This window comes from Solanum pennellii, chromosome 3, assembly GCF_001406875.1.
Source record: "Solanum pennellii chromosome 3, SPENNV200".
NCBI lineage: Eukaryota > Viridiplantae > Streptophyta > Magnoliopsida > Solanales > Solanaceae > Solanum > Solanum pennellii.
Genome location: NC_028639.1, coordinates 72124906 through 72139522, shown reverse-complemented (window position 1 = coordinate 72139522; position 14617 = coordinate 72124906). Strand labels below are relative to the sequence as shown.

At 30.3% G+C, this 14617-nt stretch overlaps 2 protein-coding genes across 2 annotated transcripts; both read right to left on the bottom strand.

Annotated features, from left to right (window-relative positions):
• Nucleotides 1-4809: 4809 nt before the first annotated feature.
• LOC107012392 (probable auxin efflux carrier component 1c) lies at nt 4810-8727 on the bottom strand. Its single transcript, XM_015212230.2, has 6 exons — nt 7150-8727; nt 6811-7060; nt 6631-6716; nt 5723-5880; nt 5296-5372; nt 4810-5199 (listed from the first exon to the last, which is right to left on the bottom strand). The coding sequence occupies exons 1-6, from the start codon at nt 8345-8347 to the stop codon at nt 5133-5135; spliced, it is 1836 nt and encodes a 611-aa protein (XP_015067716.1). The 5' UTR covers nt 8348-8727; the 3' UTR covers nt 4810-5132.
• A 2579-nt stretch (nt 8728-11306) lies between these two features.
• On the bottom strand, nt 11307-14036 carry LOC107014297 (protein C2-DOMAIN ABA-RELATED 4-like). The gene is made up of 3 exons (XM_015214149.2): nt 13873-14036; nt 12062-12157; nt 11307-11878 (listed from the first exon to the last, which is right to left on the bottom strand). Exons 1-3 carry the CDS (start codon nt 13981-13983, stop codon nt 11588-11590), a joined length of 498 nt encoding a protein of 165 aa, XP_015069635.1. The 5' UTR covers nt 13984-14036; the 3' UTR covers nt 11307-11587.
• Nucleotides 14037-14617: the final 581 nt, after the last annotated feature.

The window sequence follows — 14617 nt, the reverse complement described above, 5'->3', positions numbered from 1 at the left end:
CACAGCAAGAGTGATTGACGCATATTTTCTTCTCTATTTCGTGAGAAGAGGAGATGGTAATAGAGTATAAATTGACTATGAGTTAAACCAAATGAGCATGTAAGTAATGATATAATTATGAAGAAATAGCCAAAAGCATTAAGGTTTTGAGAAGCATAGCATTTGGTATCCTACCAATAAGGCAAAAAGTGGGAAAGCAATCCCATCAATATTAGAAAAAAATTACAAATAGATGACAGACAAGGGCACACATCATATATTCTCATAATTTTAGTGTTGAAAGTTGAAATATAACATGTCACTATATTCATAATAAGCATGCTAATATATGTACGTTAGATTAGCTTTTTATATTTAAGAATAACAATCATGGAGAGGAAGAATGAAAACACTAAATACATTTTAGGAATTTATGCTTGTCAATCAATATATTTTTTTCAATTTCTTGTCTAAATAGCACGATCATGTATAAATGTATTGACTCTAAGGAGAATATAATCATCAGAGAAGTAGAAAAAATTGTATTGAATGTTCTACAAAATTTTTGTACGAGAGAATGAGAATCGAATCAATTTAATCACAAAAATTTATTCAATCATACAAAAAAAAAGAAATAAAAAAATGAGCTAATGATTCTTATGTTGCATTGAAAGACGAAAACTCATTGAAAAGTAATATGATTATATTTATTTATTTTATATTTACTATTTTAATCAAATTCTGAATTCATCTCTAACAAAAAAAAAAGGGATTCATCAGAAATGATTGACATCCTTAGTTTTTTTCATAGAAACTAGTATGATAAAACGGAAAGTAGGCAAAGTCACCCAATTTTATGACAAAAGCATTAATATTGCATGCTGACGATTCTATATAAATAGGGATCCGGCTTCTCTTCATTTCTCTTCTCTCCATTTTTCTTAAATTTCTATTTGGATTAATGACAGTGTTATAAGTTAAAATAAATGGTTAAAATTTATTTTTTTAAAGTTAATCTCTAACTATGATTTAATTAATAAATACATTATATATTAAGTATTAAAATTATTATAATTTCATAATCTTAGCAACATATTATCTTGTCCATATATATAGAAAAAAAAATTCTTCCTTCTCTTTTTATCGTACGATTCTTTTTTTTTTCAATTTATATAATATTTTTATTATAATCTTTTATTAAAAGCATATTGATCCGTGATTAATAAATTATCTAGAGATAATCCAGCAATTTTAACAAACTAATTTCAATTTCATAATAAGATTACGAATACGGTGATACCAGTACATACGATAGTTAATTATAATTTGTATACTTCTATTCAGTTAATTAGATAAAAAGATTATTTAAAAGAATTTTTTTAAAAAAAATCTTACGTATAAAAGAAATTTAGGAAGAAATTTTTTTTCTCTATACTTATCGACAAGATAATATGTTGCTAAGATAGTTATATTATAATAATTTTTAATACTTAATATATAATGTATTTATTAATTAAGTCATGGTTAAAAATTTACTTTGAAAATTAAAACTTAATTATTTATTTTAACCTATGTCATGTATCACTAATCCAAATAGAAACTCGGAAAAAATGGGGGAAAAAAATCGAGAGGAGGCAAATCCATAAATAGGGCCACAAGAATATTTCCTCATTGCTTGCTCACTCATTCTATCACTCACCATATATCCAATATTCTCATGATCACTCCCATTCATCTAATTATATAATTCAGATTTCAACGATGGAATGATTTAATCTTGATCGTGAATTTTAGTATGGAGTTTTTGAAATAAAATTTATATATTAAAAAAAAAATATATTAGTCATAATAATTTATAACTCAAGATATTTAAAAAATACGTAAAAAATTTGTTCAACTCTTCTTCACCTTTAAGAAAATTAATTACGGGAAACAATGAGTTCGTCCATGGTTATATGTTACGGTTTGTAAGGTATAAGCGGGGAAGGATCGTTAAAGGCACATTTTGAGTTCACGTAAATTTAATAATTTATTAATTCAATTTTGTAATATTACTATATACACCATTGAATATTTATAAATATATAATTTTTTTAAACTTAATTATTATTATGGTATAAACTGGCTAGTTTACGCTCAATCAATTCCTTGATTTTTTTCTTGATAATACTAATCACACAAACAAAGAAGTTGATTTTAGGGAGGAAAATATACTTCATTTTCTTTTTATGTTTTATTGTTAAAAAAATTAAAAAATATTTAAATATTATATGTATAAAAATATTTTTAGTATAACATTCTTAGCGAACACAGACACAAAATAAAAAATCCACTTATATTTCATGGGACCGAACAATAAACGCTATGTATGCAACTTTAATCTCAACTAAAATAATTATCAGTTAGGTAAAATCGCACACTACTCCTTTCATTTAAAGATTAGTGATAATTGGCTCATTGAAAACATATTGTTGGCTGTTAAGAAGGCACTGAAGTTGTTAACTAAACATTAGATTAATGTTCCAAAGGACAAATTTATTTTAGATTTTGGGATGATCATCACGTGCAATGTTTAATTAAACTTTATTTTTTGTGTTTAAAAAGGCAATTTAACTAGGTTAGAGATTATAGATGCTGTCAGCAAATCAAGGCTAATTAATGGGTTGGTAAAAACGTCGTCTTCCCATTAATAATCATTATTTTACTAGTAATAAATATGATAACTTTAATTAGTGGTAGGTGTCAGGCCAGCCTGACTTTTTTAATTATGATTTAGTTTTACCTTTTCCTTTATTAACAGCGATATGTGTTTGAGATTATACTTTTAAATCATTTAACTACAAAAATTTGTGTTCTAAGTTACGTATGGATTGTTAATTACCATCTTAATCATGGTGGTAAAATTCAGTCTTACCCACCATATTATTAGCTTTTAGAAAAAATAAAAGTAACAAGAGTTAAATAACATTGAGACAATTTCTAGTTTCAAACTTTTAACCCTAATTAAGAAACTGAAATAAGACAAGATAAAGAAATAATTGTTTTCCTTTCAATTTTTCGCTGTTATGTACATTTTCTTTTGGTAATAATATATATACAAAAGATTTTTGCAAAGTCTAAATAATTCTAGCAACGAAATGTCTAACAAATGTAAAAAGAAAAGTAAAAAGAGAAAAATGGTATGACACTTGACTGTAAGAAAAAGAGCAAATAAGAATTTTATTTTTTCGTACTTGTATAAAGAAAGACAAAACCTCTCTTTTCGTCTAGTATAAACCGTTTGTTTACCACTTTCCAAAAATATAACGCTGTGATATTACTAATTTATTTATAATTAAAAATATCAAATTTAAATCATAACTGATAAGAGTACTTGCAAAATAGTGTTACTATAATTTAAAATAATATTTCTTGATACGAATTTAAATTATAGTGCTATTTTTAAGGTCCGTCGAGTATTACGTAACCTAGCTAGGTGTTCGATTTGATGTAGACCCCATATATTTCTTTGTCTACATAACATATCTTAATTCATTTTTATATTTAATAAGAAAAAGCCACAAATATGTGATTAAACTTTTAAAAAAGACTTATTTATGCTTTAAAAGTTTAACTCATTTGTGTCATTATTTTAAAGAATCATTATTTTTAATAATGATTTTGCAAAATCATTTTTGACACATGACCAATTGTAATTCGACAGCGTCATCAATTTTTTTAATTAAAAAAAATTAAATTAAATTTTTTCAGAATTATGATTTTTTTATTAAAAAAATTGATGACGTGACCGAATTACAATTGGTCACGTCTCAAAAATGATTTTGCAAAATCATTATTAAAAAATAATGGCATGAATGAACCTTTTCTTTAACGGTAATGTAATGAGAGCCAAACTTTTAACTGATGGCATAAATAAGCCTTTTCAAAAAGTTCAATTGCATATTTGAGTCTTTTCCCTTTCTAATATCACTTCACAATTCACATTTTTTATTTTTTATTTTTGTTGAAAAGATGATATTAGTTTGTTTTTTTAATAAATATAGAGAGGGGTTTATTTTCTTTTTCTTCATACAGCATCTATTTTTTTCATTTTTTTTCTATCCTTAATATAGCATCTATTAGTTTTAGCAAAAGAATAATATCAATATGGTGCAAAGGGAGAATATTGCATACGTCTTCCTTTAGCCAAAGCCCTCACAAGTCATTTATGAAGAATATGCTTCTTCCGAACTTTCCAAAACTTTTATAAACCACCCAAACTTTGATTCCCTTCTTCCTCATATTTAAGAATTTTAGTTTCATGAATTTTTATACCTAAACTCATAGCTTAGTCTCTTGATTCGCTTCGTGACTCTCAAATCACGATTCCGCCTCTAGCTCAAAGAAACAAAACCCTTGTACCATCCTCGAAAATGAAAGAAAAAATTATATAAATACATCACTTAAAATATCATAATATCTATAATTTCCTATATTTTTAAGAAAATTACATAAATATCTTCTCGGATACATCTTTATCCCCAAACAAATACATTCCTATCTTCTCGAATTCATCATTATCCCCTCATATACATCCCTCCCATTATTGCAATGTGGGCAACCAAAGAATATGGCTGAAAGCAAAGAAAAATCTAGAATTTTTGTAATTATATAAATACACTTTCGAAATAAAATGTAATTAGTCCAAAATATATGAAATTTCTGCTGAGTTATAAAAAAAATAAGAATTAAATGGCCACTCGAAGGTTTACTTTAAAGAAGAAAAAGGACAAATTATTCTATACGGGTACAAAGTCATAAAATAATAACAGCAGCAACAAATGAATTCCATAAACTAGGAATTAAAATTTTCATTTTTTTTTTCCGCTAATCAATAGACTACAAATAAAATTAAACATGATTTTACAACTTAACTACTTACGTACCAAAGAGATAATCCATTAAAAGACATTTGAATGAACTAGGGAAAGTTAATTAATTACGTTTCAGCTAATTAAGCACAAATATCTTCTTGTTCATCATCATCACTTTGTTACAAACTAAATCTTTTCATTAACAAAACAAAAAAAAAAAGCTGTGAGCTTTTTTTTTAATCTCCATGCCAATTGCTGCATGCATTAAATATTAATTTGCATGGAATTATAAGTCCCTCTTCAAAGTCCCATAAATATGTAATACACCAATGTAATCGGCAACGCAATCAACATCCCAAAAATCACACTGTAATAAACACAAATAAAAAAAAAATTATCAATCACAAAACTAATTAAAAAAAATTAAACACTATAAAAAAATGTTAAATTAATTTATACTTACGCTGTGCTAAGAATGTCAGGATGAACGTTGTATTCCTTAGCGAAGACAAAAGGAACAATTCCTTGTGGTAGAGCTGCCTGTTTTTAGTACATATCGATTTTACAACAATAATATATTCAGTATACGTAATTTTATAAACATTACACCTATGAAATAAAAAAAGTATTTCTGATAAGCCTTAAAAATAATTATCGTTTATTATATTAAAAACACACTCAATATAAATTCTGAATTTACTAGACGCATTGTTGAAGCACAACTAGTAATTAAATTAATGAGTTTTGAAACTGTATGGGCTCGAAGCAGCTTTTTTTTTTGGTTAATTAATTTATAATATAATAGTAGGTCATAGTGGAGAGATTTAGAATAAAATAATTAACATAATGATATATATGATAAAAGAAGAATTTTAAGATTTGATGATGACCTGTACAATTGCCACGTGTAATAGAGTTCCACGAAGACCAACAGCAATGGAAGCAGCTGCCATAACAGCTGGACCTGTAAGGAATCTCACAGCCATAGCAAAAGATGCAACAGAATTTCCACATGCTATGATCCTTGGTTGCAAAGCCATGAACAGACCTGTCATACATAAAAATTGCTTCATTTTTCTAACATGCAAATATATATTTTTTCTACTTCCAACTATACTAATATCAAATATCACATTTGGAAAAAGTAGCTAGCCCCTTCTCTTTTAAGTGCATGGCATCATGCACTAAGGGGACCATCACATTTTACTTCTAATTATAGAAGAAAGCAATAACGATTTCTTTCTATTCGTTCAAAATTGGAGTGACAAGGTTATTCGATGTATATACGCTAGTGAGACGTAATAAATATTCATAAAAATCCATGGAAACGCACACAAAATACTAATAACTCTTGATTGACAGAACTATTCGATATTTATATTGGTGGGACATAACAAATATTCATAAAATTCATCGAACTTTACACAAACGATAAATCTTGATTGACAGAATTATTCGATATCTATGTTGAATGCACACAAACGAACTCGAATATACCACACTATTAAAATAGAATTAAAAAAAAACAAGTGCATGGCATGATCACATCCACTAGTGGGGTGTTACTACTAGTAGTAGTTATCATGATTGTATCCATTTGAGAGAAATGAGAAGCATTGAGATGGGGTAAAGAGGATTTATTAATTTTAATTAATTAAAGAAGAGATGTAAAGAAAGAGAGAGAAAGATGTTATGATGAGCATATTGTTGTGCTTTTTTGCACGCTCCCCCTTCTAAACAAGTAATTTAATAATACTAATGACCTCCTTGTGATCAAATAATGAAAAAAAGTACTCACCAAGACTGAACATTGCCATGCCAAGTCCTGCATCTGACAGTATAGATATGGACTGTGCAATTATAGCAGGCATCTTCAAATTCCACCTACATTTTTTTAAATAATCAGAATATTATATACCAACACTAAAAAAAAAATAAAAAAATTTAAAAAAAATGAATAGAAATTGGTAAAATTTACCTGAATGAAACTAGAGACCAAGTGAGACCAAACAAGCTTGAATAAGTGTTTGGGTTTCTAATAAGTTTTCTCCAAACCATGATGAGTATTAGCCTAGTCATTACACTTGTTGGTGGCATTACTTTTGCTTTGTTTTCTCCAGCTTTTTCACCATCTTGATTGTTCATTTGATCAACTCCATCTCTATTTGCAAAGCTGAAATCATCTCTCTCCATGTAGTTTTCTTGATTATTGTTCCTTTGCCCCTCAACTATTTAAGCATAAAAAACATTTTTATTAACCGCGAGACTTCAGGTTCAAATCGAAACTAATATAGTCTTAGTGAACAGAGTTAATTACCTTTTCCAGGGGAGATAGGTACTCTCACATCCTTATTAGGGCCTGCAGGCTGGTCTAAATTAGCTGTATAATCATGTCCTCCAAAAACATCAGAAACAGGAGAGTTACTTGAACTCCAAACAAACATATGAAGATCCTTGCCACCTTCTTGATCTCCTTTTTTAGCTGTATTCTTGTGTGCTTTGTTGCCATTATTACTAGGTGAAAACATGCCTGGATTTGGTGCTGGATAATGAGTGTTACTATTACTCTGTGGTGCTGCTGCTCCACCATGATAATTATTGAATCTTGATTTCCCACTTTCTTCTTCATAATTAGAAGGTCTTGGAGTTGGCCCTCTTGAATTATTAGACATACCATAAACATCATTAGCACCAAAGTTTGAGTTTCTCCCAGCAGTACCAGCCACCATTGAGTAAAAATCAGTATGATTAAAACTAGACCCTCTTGGTGTTGGATTTCTTGATGACTGCAGAGAGTAAATCTCTGCATTTGTCAAATTAGATGGTCTTGGTGTAGTTGAAGAAAATCCACCTGACCTTCTTGAAAATATATCAGACCTTGAGGCATTTGATTTTCTAACAGTGACATGAAGTTTTCCATCTTCTTTTAACTCTGCTTCAGTCTCTAAAACTTGTCTACCATCTAATGACATGACATCAGAATCAACATGAATAGATACAATTGAACCAGCAGTATCAGGAAACTGCTCAGAAATTAGCAATCTTGCACCTCTAAACTCAAACATAAAAAGCATCAGAGTGTACCAAATGATACACTGTAATACAACAATTTGAACCATTAAACTCCCAGAGAAATCACCATACATTCCTTTTAACAAAGGAATGCCCATAACTAAAGTATTTGGAAGAGTTGATAGTGAAAACAGAGTTATACTCCATTCCAAACTACCCCTTTTGCTTACATTAGCCCAAACAGCAAGAACCCCAAGAACAATAAGTTTCTGCAGAGTATCTGCGGCAATGAATCTCAAGTTCATAGCGTAAGGATTATTAGCAGCTATAAAGTGAAAAGATAGAAGTGGAACTGCAAAAAGTGCAACAAATCTGTTGATTCCAGAACACTGATCTGGTGAGAAAATCTTCCACCACTTCACAGAGCCATAAGCTAGTATCATAGCTACATAAAGTGGCACAACAGCAGTCATAACATGGTAGAAATCAGATAAAGTTATCATCTTTGCTATGTTCTTGATATACCCAAATCAAGAAAACAGGTTTTACAAGTAAAGGATGAAATGGGGTTGGTAAATATAAGCAAAGAGCATGTGTTTTGGTTTATGGGGTTGTGGGGGTTTTGCAGAAAGAAGGAATATAGAAAGAATTAAGTAATAAGTATTACAGCTTTGAGAATTGGGAGCAAGCTTACAGTCTCCAAAGCAAAGCAAAGGGGTAGGGGATTTTTCTAATGTATATTTTTTGCCCTTTGTTGTTTTCTTGTTTGTTTGGATTTGAGAAGAAAGAAAAAAAAAATGGTGTGTGTTAGTAATTTGGTAAATGGCTCTATCTTCAATGGTTCACAGAGTTGTATAGAGAAAAAGCATTTTGGTTGGAGGTGGTGTCCCTATAAGTACTTGTTTGCCGGGGTTTTCTTTTTAAAGTCATTTTCTTCTTGTTTTTGGCTTTTTGGCTCGTGGCCTATTCATGGGCTACCTTTTTTCTCTACCTAAATTCCTTAGTTATAATTTATTTGTTTCGATTATTTGATTTAATACGAAGTTTAAGAAAGTATATAAAGCTTTTGAATATTGAATTTACGATATTACTGCGGTATTAGACTTTCATGTAGAAATTTAGAAGTAAAAAGTTATCGAAAAATGAAAGAGGTTTTTTTTTGAAACTAACTAAAAAAGAAAGCAAGATAAACAAATTGAAACGGAGAAAGTAATCAGAAGTATATTCAAACCATTCTCTATAATTACATTTCATGTTATAAATCAATATTCATATTACTTATTATTATAACAATAAAGTAATAAGAATAAAGTATACTGTTATAAAGAGATTTTACTTTATTTGTTTTTGCCTTTTGTCAAGGCATGCAACATTCTGATGCATGTGAAAATGATACAAGGCATAATAAGTTCTATATTAATGTTTCAAAAATATAGGTTCTGAAAATGGTGAATCTTTGAGGCCTTGATGGGGCATTGTGACTGACAAGAACATGAGCTAAGGAACAACAAGGCTATGGTGAAATTAAAGGTGCATTTTTGTGGTGGACCTGTTTGGTTTGTCCATTCCTAGATTAACCCATTATTCTCATGGATATGATCAAAGGGCTAAGGGAATGTTGGTTGAAGGTATTAACGGGTTAAAAGATCGCTTAGAAATAACATTACAAACAAAATGAACTATACACATTAGTTGACAGATTATATTTTGATCAAAAACATACACGTACACCTTATAGAATAATAGAGAGTTTGAGACAATTAATCAAAAATAAAAATATAAAACTAATTAGTTTTAAGTTAAGGACTAATGATACAAATATAATTAAGTAATTTAATATTGGATTTCAATAATATTAATTATAAGCAATTATTCTCATGGATGTGCTCTCTATGATTAAAAGGTTAAGTGAGTGTTTGGTTGGAGGTATTAAATAGACGCTTTGACGACTACTTAATTTATTCTAGTGCAAATCACATGAGTCGTATATAGTTGGATATAGTTCTACACTCATATTATAACTTAACAACCAAAAAACGAAGTATCAAATTTTTGCCCCTTCGAGTTGGGCAAGGCCCACATACACTCAATAGGAGAAGGTTTGATAATCAGCCTACTTTGTCAAGAGGTGGCAAAAACGCAACGATATTACTATTAGTTTTAACATATATCACTATATTATTTTTCATGGTTGTTGAAAAGATAATTATCAACATGCATTTCCCAACATTTCTTGAGATGGAAACTCCATAGAGTTCACCAACTTTGAAGTGAAATGTGATTGGCGGCTATGAAATAGTAAAATGTTAGAGATAATGGTAAAATAATGTCCTAGAAGTTATAAAAGCAGAAGCATGCGTTGAAATGAATGATGAATAGTAGTGGCAAATTGGAGCAAATTAAGATTAGTGTGTCATAACTCTCTTGGACTCCCAAAAACAAACATTATGTTTAATTTGCACAAATTGCTATATATTGGTCTTAGGAATAACCCATGCTTATGTTTCCCATGGACTACAAAAGGGAAAATACATTTCTCACACTCTGCAGTGTAATCAGTTTGCGTACATCTCAACTATTTTATCGAAGTATTTTTGATATAGTATATGAATCTTATCGATAATCTTTATTGAAAATTTATAAATATTTGATTGTGAACTCAATTACTCTTCTTATTGAATATAACTTATTTATTAAATTCTTCGAATCGTTTGGCTCTCCTGAATATATGTGCTTTTGTCTCTTTTCATTCTTTACCCTCACCCTTCTCTCTGAGGTTTGGTCCGCTTAGGTTCAAATTTGGATTTGTTACTTTACAAGAAATTGCGTGCTCTTAATAGAATATTTAGACCAATCTTTTTGGGATTTTTATACATAATTTAAGTGAAGATGAAAGTTTTGAATTGCTCAAATATTTTGTCATCTACCTCTACTAGACAGCTCTGTCTATTCTTCTCTTTCCTACTTTCATATTACTGATATCTATGTATATGGTTACTGTATATCTACTAGGAGTTTCTGGTCCAAGATAATATATTAGTATTGAAATTAATATGTTGCAAAGTAATAAGATTAATTAGCATAAAAGAGTTTCAAATCCAAAATTTGGGAATAAATAACATCTATTTTGCTTATGGTGTGTGGCAATCAAATGAAAAACTTGAAATTACTAATGCAACTGGTAAATTGATGAACTATGCGTGGCAAATGTAATTGTTTGGGCCTGCACAGCCCCAACAGCAATATAAAAAGCCCTCTTGTACTATGTTAATGTGACATGTATATTTATTGTTAGCTAGAAAAAATATTTAATTACACGATTTGTCCTTCAAAATAAGCTAATCTATGATTCTTGCTGTTAAAAATCAAACCTATGCCTAGCGGGGTATAAGTTCTTTAATGGCGACGAGCATAGCTTTATGATGAGAAAATACAAACTCATGCCCCATGAAAAAGCATGCAAATATCAACTACTATCATATTCACACAAAGGTATGAACTTTTATGCAAACTTGTATATTGATTACATACCATATAACTACAGTGATACAAGAAAATTTGAAAAGAATATTCAAACCAAATACACTATAGGCTAGAAAAACCTTGCACAACAGATTGGTTCAGTGTGCAAATATAACAAGTTCCGTTGATCACAACTAGAGATCAATTGTGAGAGCACAATTCACAAAGCAGTTCATAGACTGCAGCTTACTGCAACCAGATGTATGTATACACACTGCATTCTATAAACCCCTGGAACCAGGAAGGTTGATCCACTGAAGTTGAAGTTCGATCTCTCCACATTCCACATTTCTCAATCTTAGGCACATGTCCTGGACAACCTGACCATCTTGCCATACAACATTAGACTCTTCGGACAGGCAGTTAGATCTGCACGGTTGTATTCTAGTGATAATGGTGCCACCTGGGAGGCCACTTAAGTTCATCTTGAGAGCCTCTAGAAATGGCCTGATGTCAAATTCTGCATCTCCCATTTTGTCATCTTTGCTGAACATGTCGTGATCATACACAGTCTGGAAACGGGCAGAAAGAAGAAAACATAAACAAGAAATACAAACACTGGGAAGTGTATAGTAATAATATGTAAGAACATTTGAAAGCACCCAGCATGTGATCATTAGCAAGAAATGGTTATGTCTCTGCCGGAACAGATAGGGTCTTATCTTATATGATAACCAGCAAACAAGAAACTTTACCAGCATAACAGGAAGATTGGGATCTGCAACAGAAAGAGTTAAATCTTCATTCCACTCAGGATTAACATCCTTTTTTACAACTCGAGTCTTCAATTTCTGCATTCAAGTTGAAAAACAGGCAAGTCAAAAAACTGACTGAGAGCAATCAATAATATACATTAAAGAGGAAGAATTCATATTTTACACCACATTTCAAATATGTAGCTTCCTATCTTTCATGTAGTTAATAACAAAATAACACAGTAGTCAGAGCATTTAATGGAAGTCGAAAAGAAGAGCCAAGTATTTGAGTCCTTATGTTTGTTTGTTTTCTGCTAGTACAATAATATATTCGTCATTTCAACCACTGATTTGGGAAGCTCAAAGTACCGAGTGAGTCATGCATTATGGCGAAAAAACAGATATTTACAAGTCACAGAATATTAAAGACTGTTATCTTAAGACTTCATTTAGAACATGAAACATGTACAAGAAAATGCTGCTCTTATTGTAAACTTTAAGGAGTACAAAAAGATTATAGTACCACAAATCAAAAGATATGGCAACAAGGTCACCGATATCTTAGAATTTATCTATCTATTTGCAGCAGCATTCCAAATCCTAAAAAGTACATGGAGAAGTCCTCAAAAAAATCTCGAAGACTTTTCTGAGTGATGCAGACACCTGGGGCATGTAAGTTTCTCCATACCAGTCCACCAAAGTCAATGCACTATCCACCTACTTTTACCTTCCTTACACCCCAGTCGAAAAGGAGCCAGAACACCCCTCACCAGAGGACTTTTATCGAAGGGGTTTCAACATCTACAACATATACATAAAAGATAATTTTAACTGTATATAAATAGTGTAAGTTTCTGCCTAAGAGGGTTCAGAATAACCCCTCAGCCTTACCTGACTCCACCCATGCCCAACATACACACGATCCATTCTACATTATTAATGTACTTTCCAGAACCTGAAATGTCAAGCTCTCTAGACGTAGAACTTGTCATTTGTAAACTTCACAAATGTGCATCAGCCAAAAGGGTTTATAGCTCTAGACTCAACACATAGAATGACCCCGAAATTCAGAAACCTTCAAAGACAAGAATTGCAACAACTCACCTCACATTCAAAGTCTCCTTAGTATAGACAAAACCTACTAAAAGGACATGACTTTTTCGACGAGACTACAACCCCTTTCTAAAAGGGAAGATAAAAATATGATAGAATTGTGAAAAATTAAATAAACTCCTTCCCAGCCCCATTCTGGAACTCATGACTTAAAAGGACAGTTGTAAAGGAATAACAGGACATAATTAATTGGACTTGGATAATACCATCAGAAGACTTCCACAACAACCAACAAATTCAAATTATACCCTATGTTTTTAATTCTGAATTGGGTAAAGCAAATGAAGAAAAAAAAAAAGGAAAGGGGCGGTGTCCTTTATTTCTTCTGATTGCAACATTAATAAATCCCAATTAAACGGAACCCATCGTCAAACATGAACTCGTAACGCTAAAGACGATATCTTTCTACTGTAATTTCCACACAAAATTTTATACAGATCCTTAATATGTCAAAGCAAACTGATTATAAACCCAGATGCATAAATTCAAAAAAAACAAAATTACAGCTACTGGATGATCAATGCTCATAGACTTAATAACATTCCTTACATGAAAATAGAAAATTCTTCCATAAATGATTATATCAGCAGCTATCAAACGTTAAAACCACAGTAGCAGACGCAAAACTCAACCAAAAATTCGATGAAAAAAAAAATAGGAAACAGTAAAAAAAGAAGAAGAATTAGTGGAATTGGTACCTGTTTAGCCATCTTGACGACAACGTAGGGATCGCTGCTGCGAACATCACGAACTGCGAGATTGATGCCTCTTTTGACTCGTACTCTGAGAAGACCCAAAAGATTTTCCATTTGAAACTTTTGGTGGCTGCTGACCGATGTTGTTGATAATTAAAGCTTTACTCTTCCTTTATAATTCTACACAAAAACTAGGCTGGATTAGTAACTAGAATTACGCAGATATTAATTATTTCATTTTATCATAAATTATACGAGTATTAATTATGTTGATTTTAAAATTATAAAATCAAGTTTTATATTAAAATAATTATTTTCTAACTAGTTATCTGTGTCATAAACAAATTAATACAATAACCTTTTTAAATAGCTACTAAACTATTCTGCTTCTCAATCGATAACAAGCTAAGATCTATCATATAAATTTACACTCTTTCTGTTAAGCTCAATTCATTTGATTGATATATTAAAAGAAAGTTGCAACTATTTTATATTTAAAGAGTTTTTACTCGAAGTTGAGTTTCCATTTTTTATGTAATCTATAGATTTTGAATCAAAATAAAATTTGATTTCTATTAGGTCCGTAAAATGAGTTGTAAATTGTAACCTATCTTTAGATAAGTATACATTAATTCAAATACATCTATCTTTTTATCTTTTATATCGTCCTTGTTCTAATTGTACTACTCTCACCTTTGGATAAATACATTCATTTTTTATCTTATCTAACGGTTCTAGTTTTATGTTT

Coding starts and splice junctions, on each gene's coding strand:
- LOC107012392 (XM_015212230.2), bottom strand. CDS start 8,347: ATGATAACTTTATCTGATTTCTACCATGTTATGACTGCTGTTGTGCCA. Junction 6,717..6,810: donor TGGTCTCTAGTTTCATTCAG/GTAAATTTTACC, acceptor AAAAAAATGTAG/GTGGAATTTGAAGATGCCTG. Junction 5,881..6,630: donor CATGGCAATGTTCAGTCTTG/GTGAGTACTTTT, acceptor TATGTATGACAG/GTCTGTTCATGGCTTTGCAA.
- LOC107014297 (XM_015214149.2), bottom strand. CDS start 13,983: ATGGAAAATCTTTTGGGTCTTCTCAGAGTACGAGTCAAAAGAGGCATC. Junction 12,158..13,872: donor TCGTCAAGATGGCTAAACAG/GTACCAATTCCA, acceptor ACTTGAATGCAG/AAATTGAAGACTCGAGTTGT. Junction 11,879..12,061: donor CCAATCTTCCTGTTATGCTG/GTAAAGTTTCTT, acceptor GCCCGTTTCCAG/ACTGTGTATGATCACGACAT.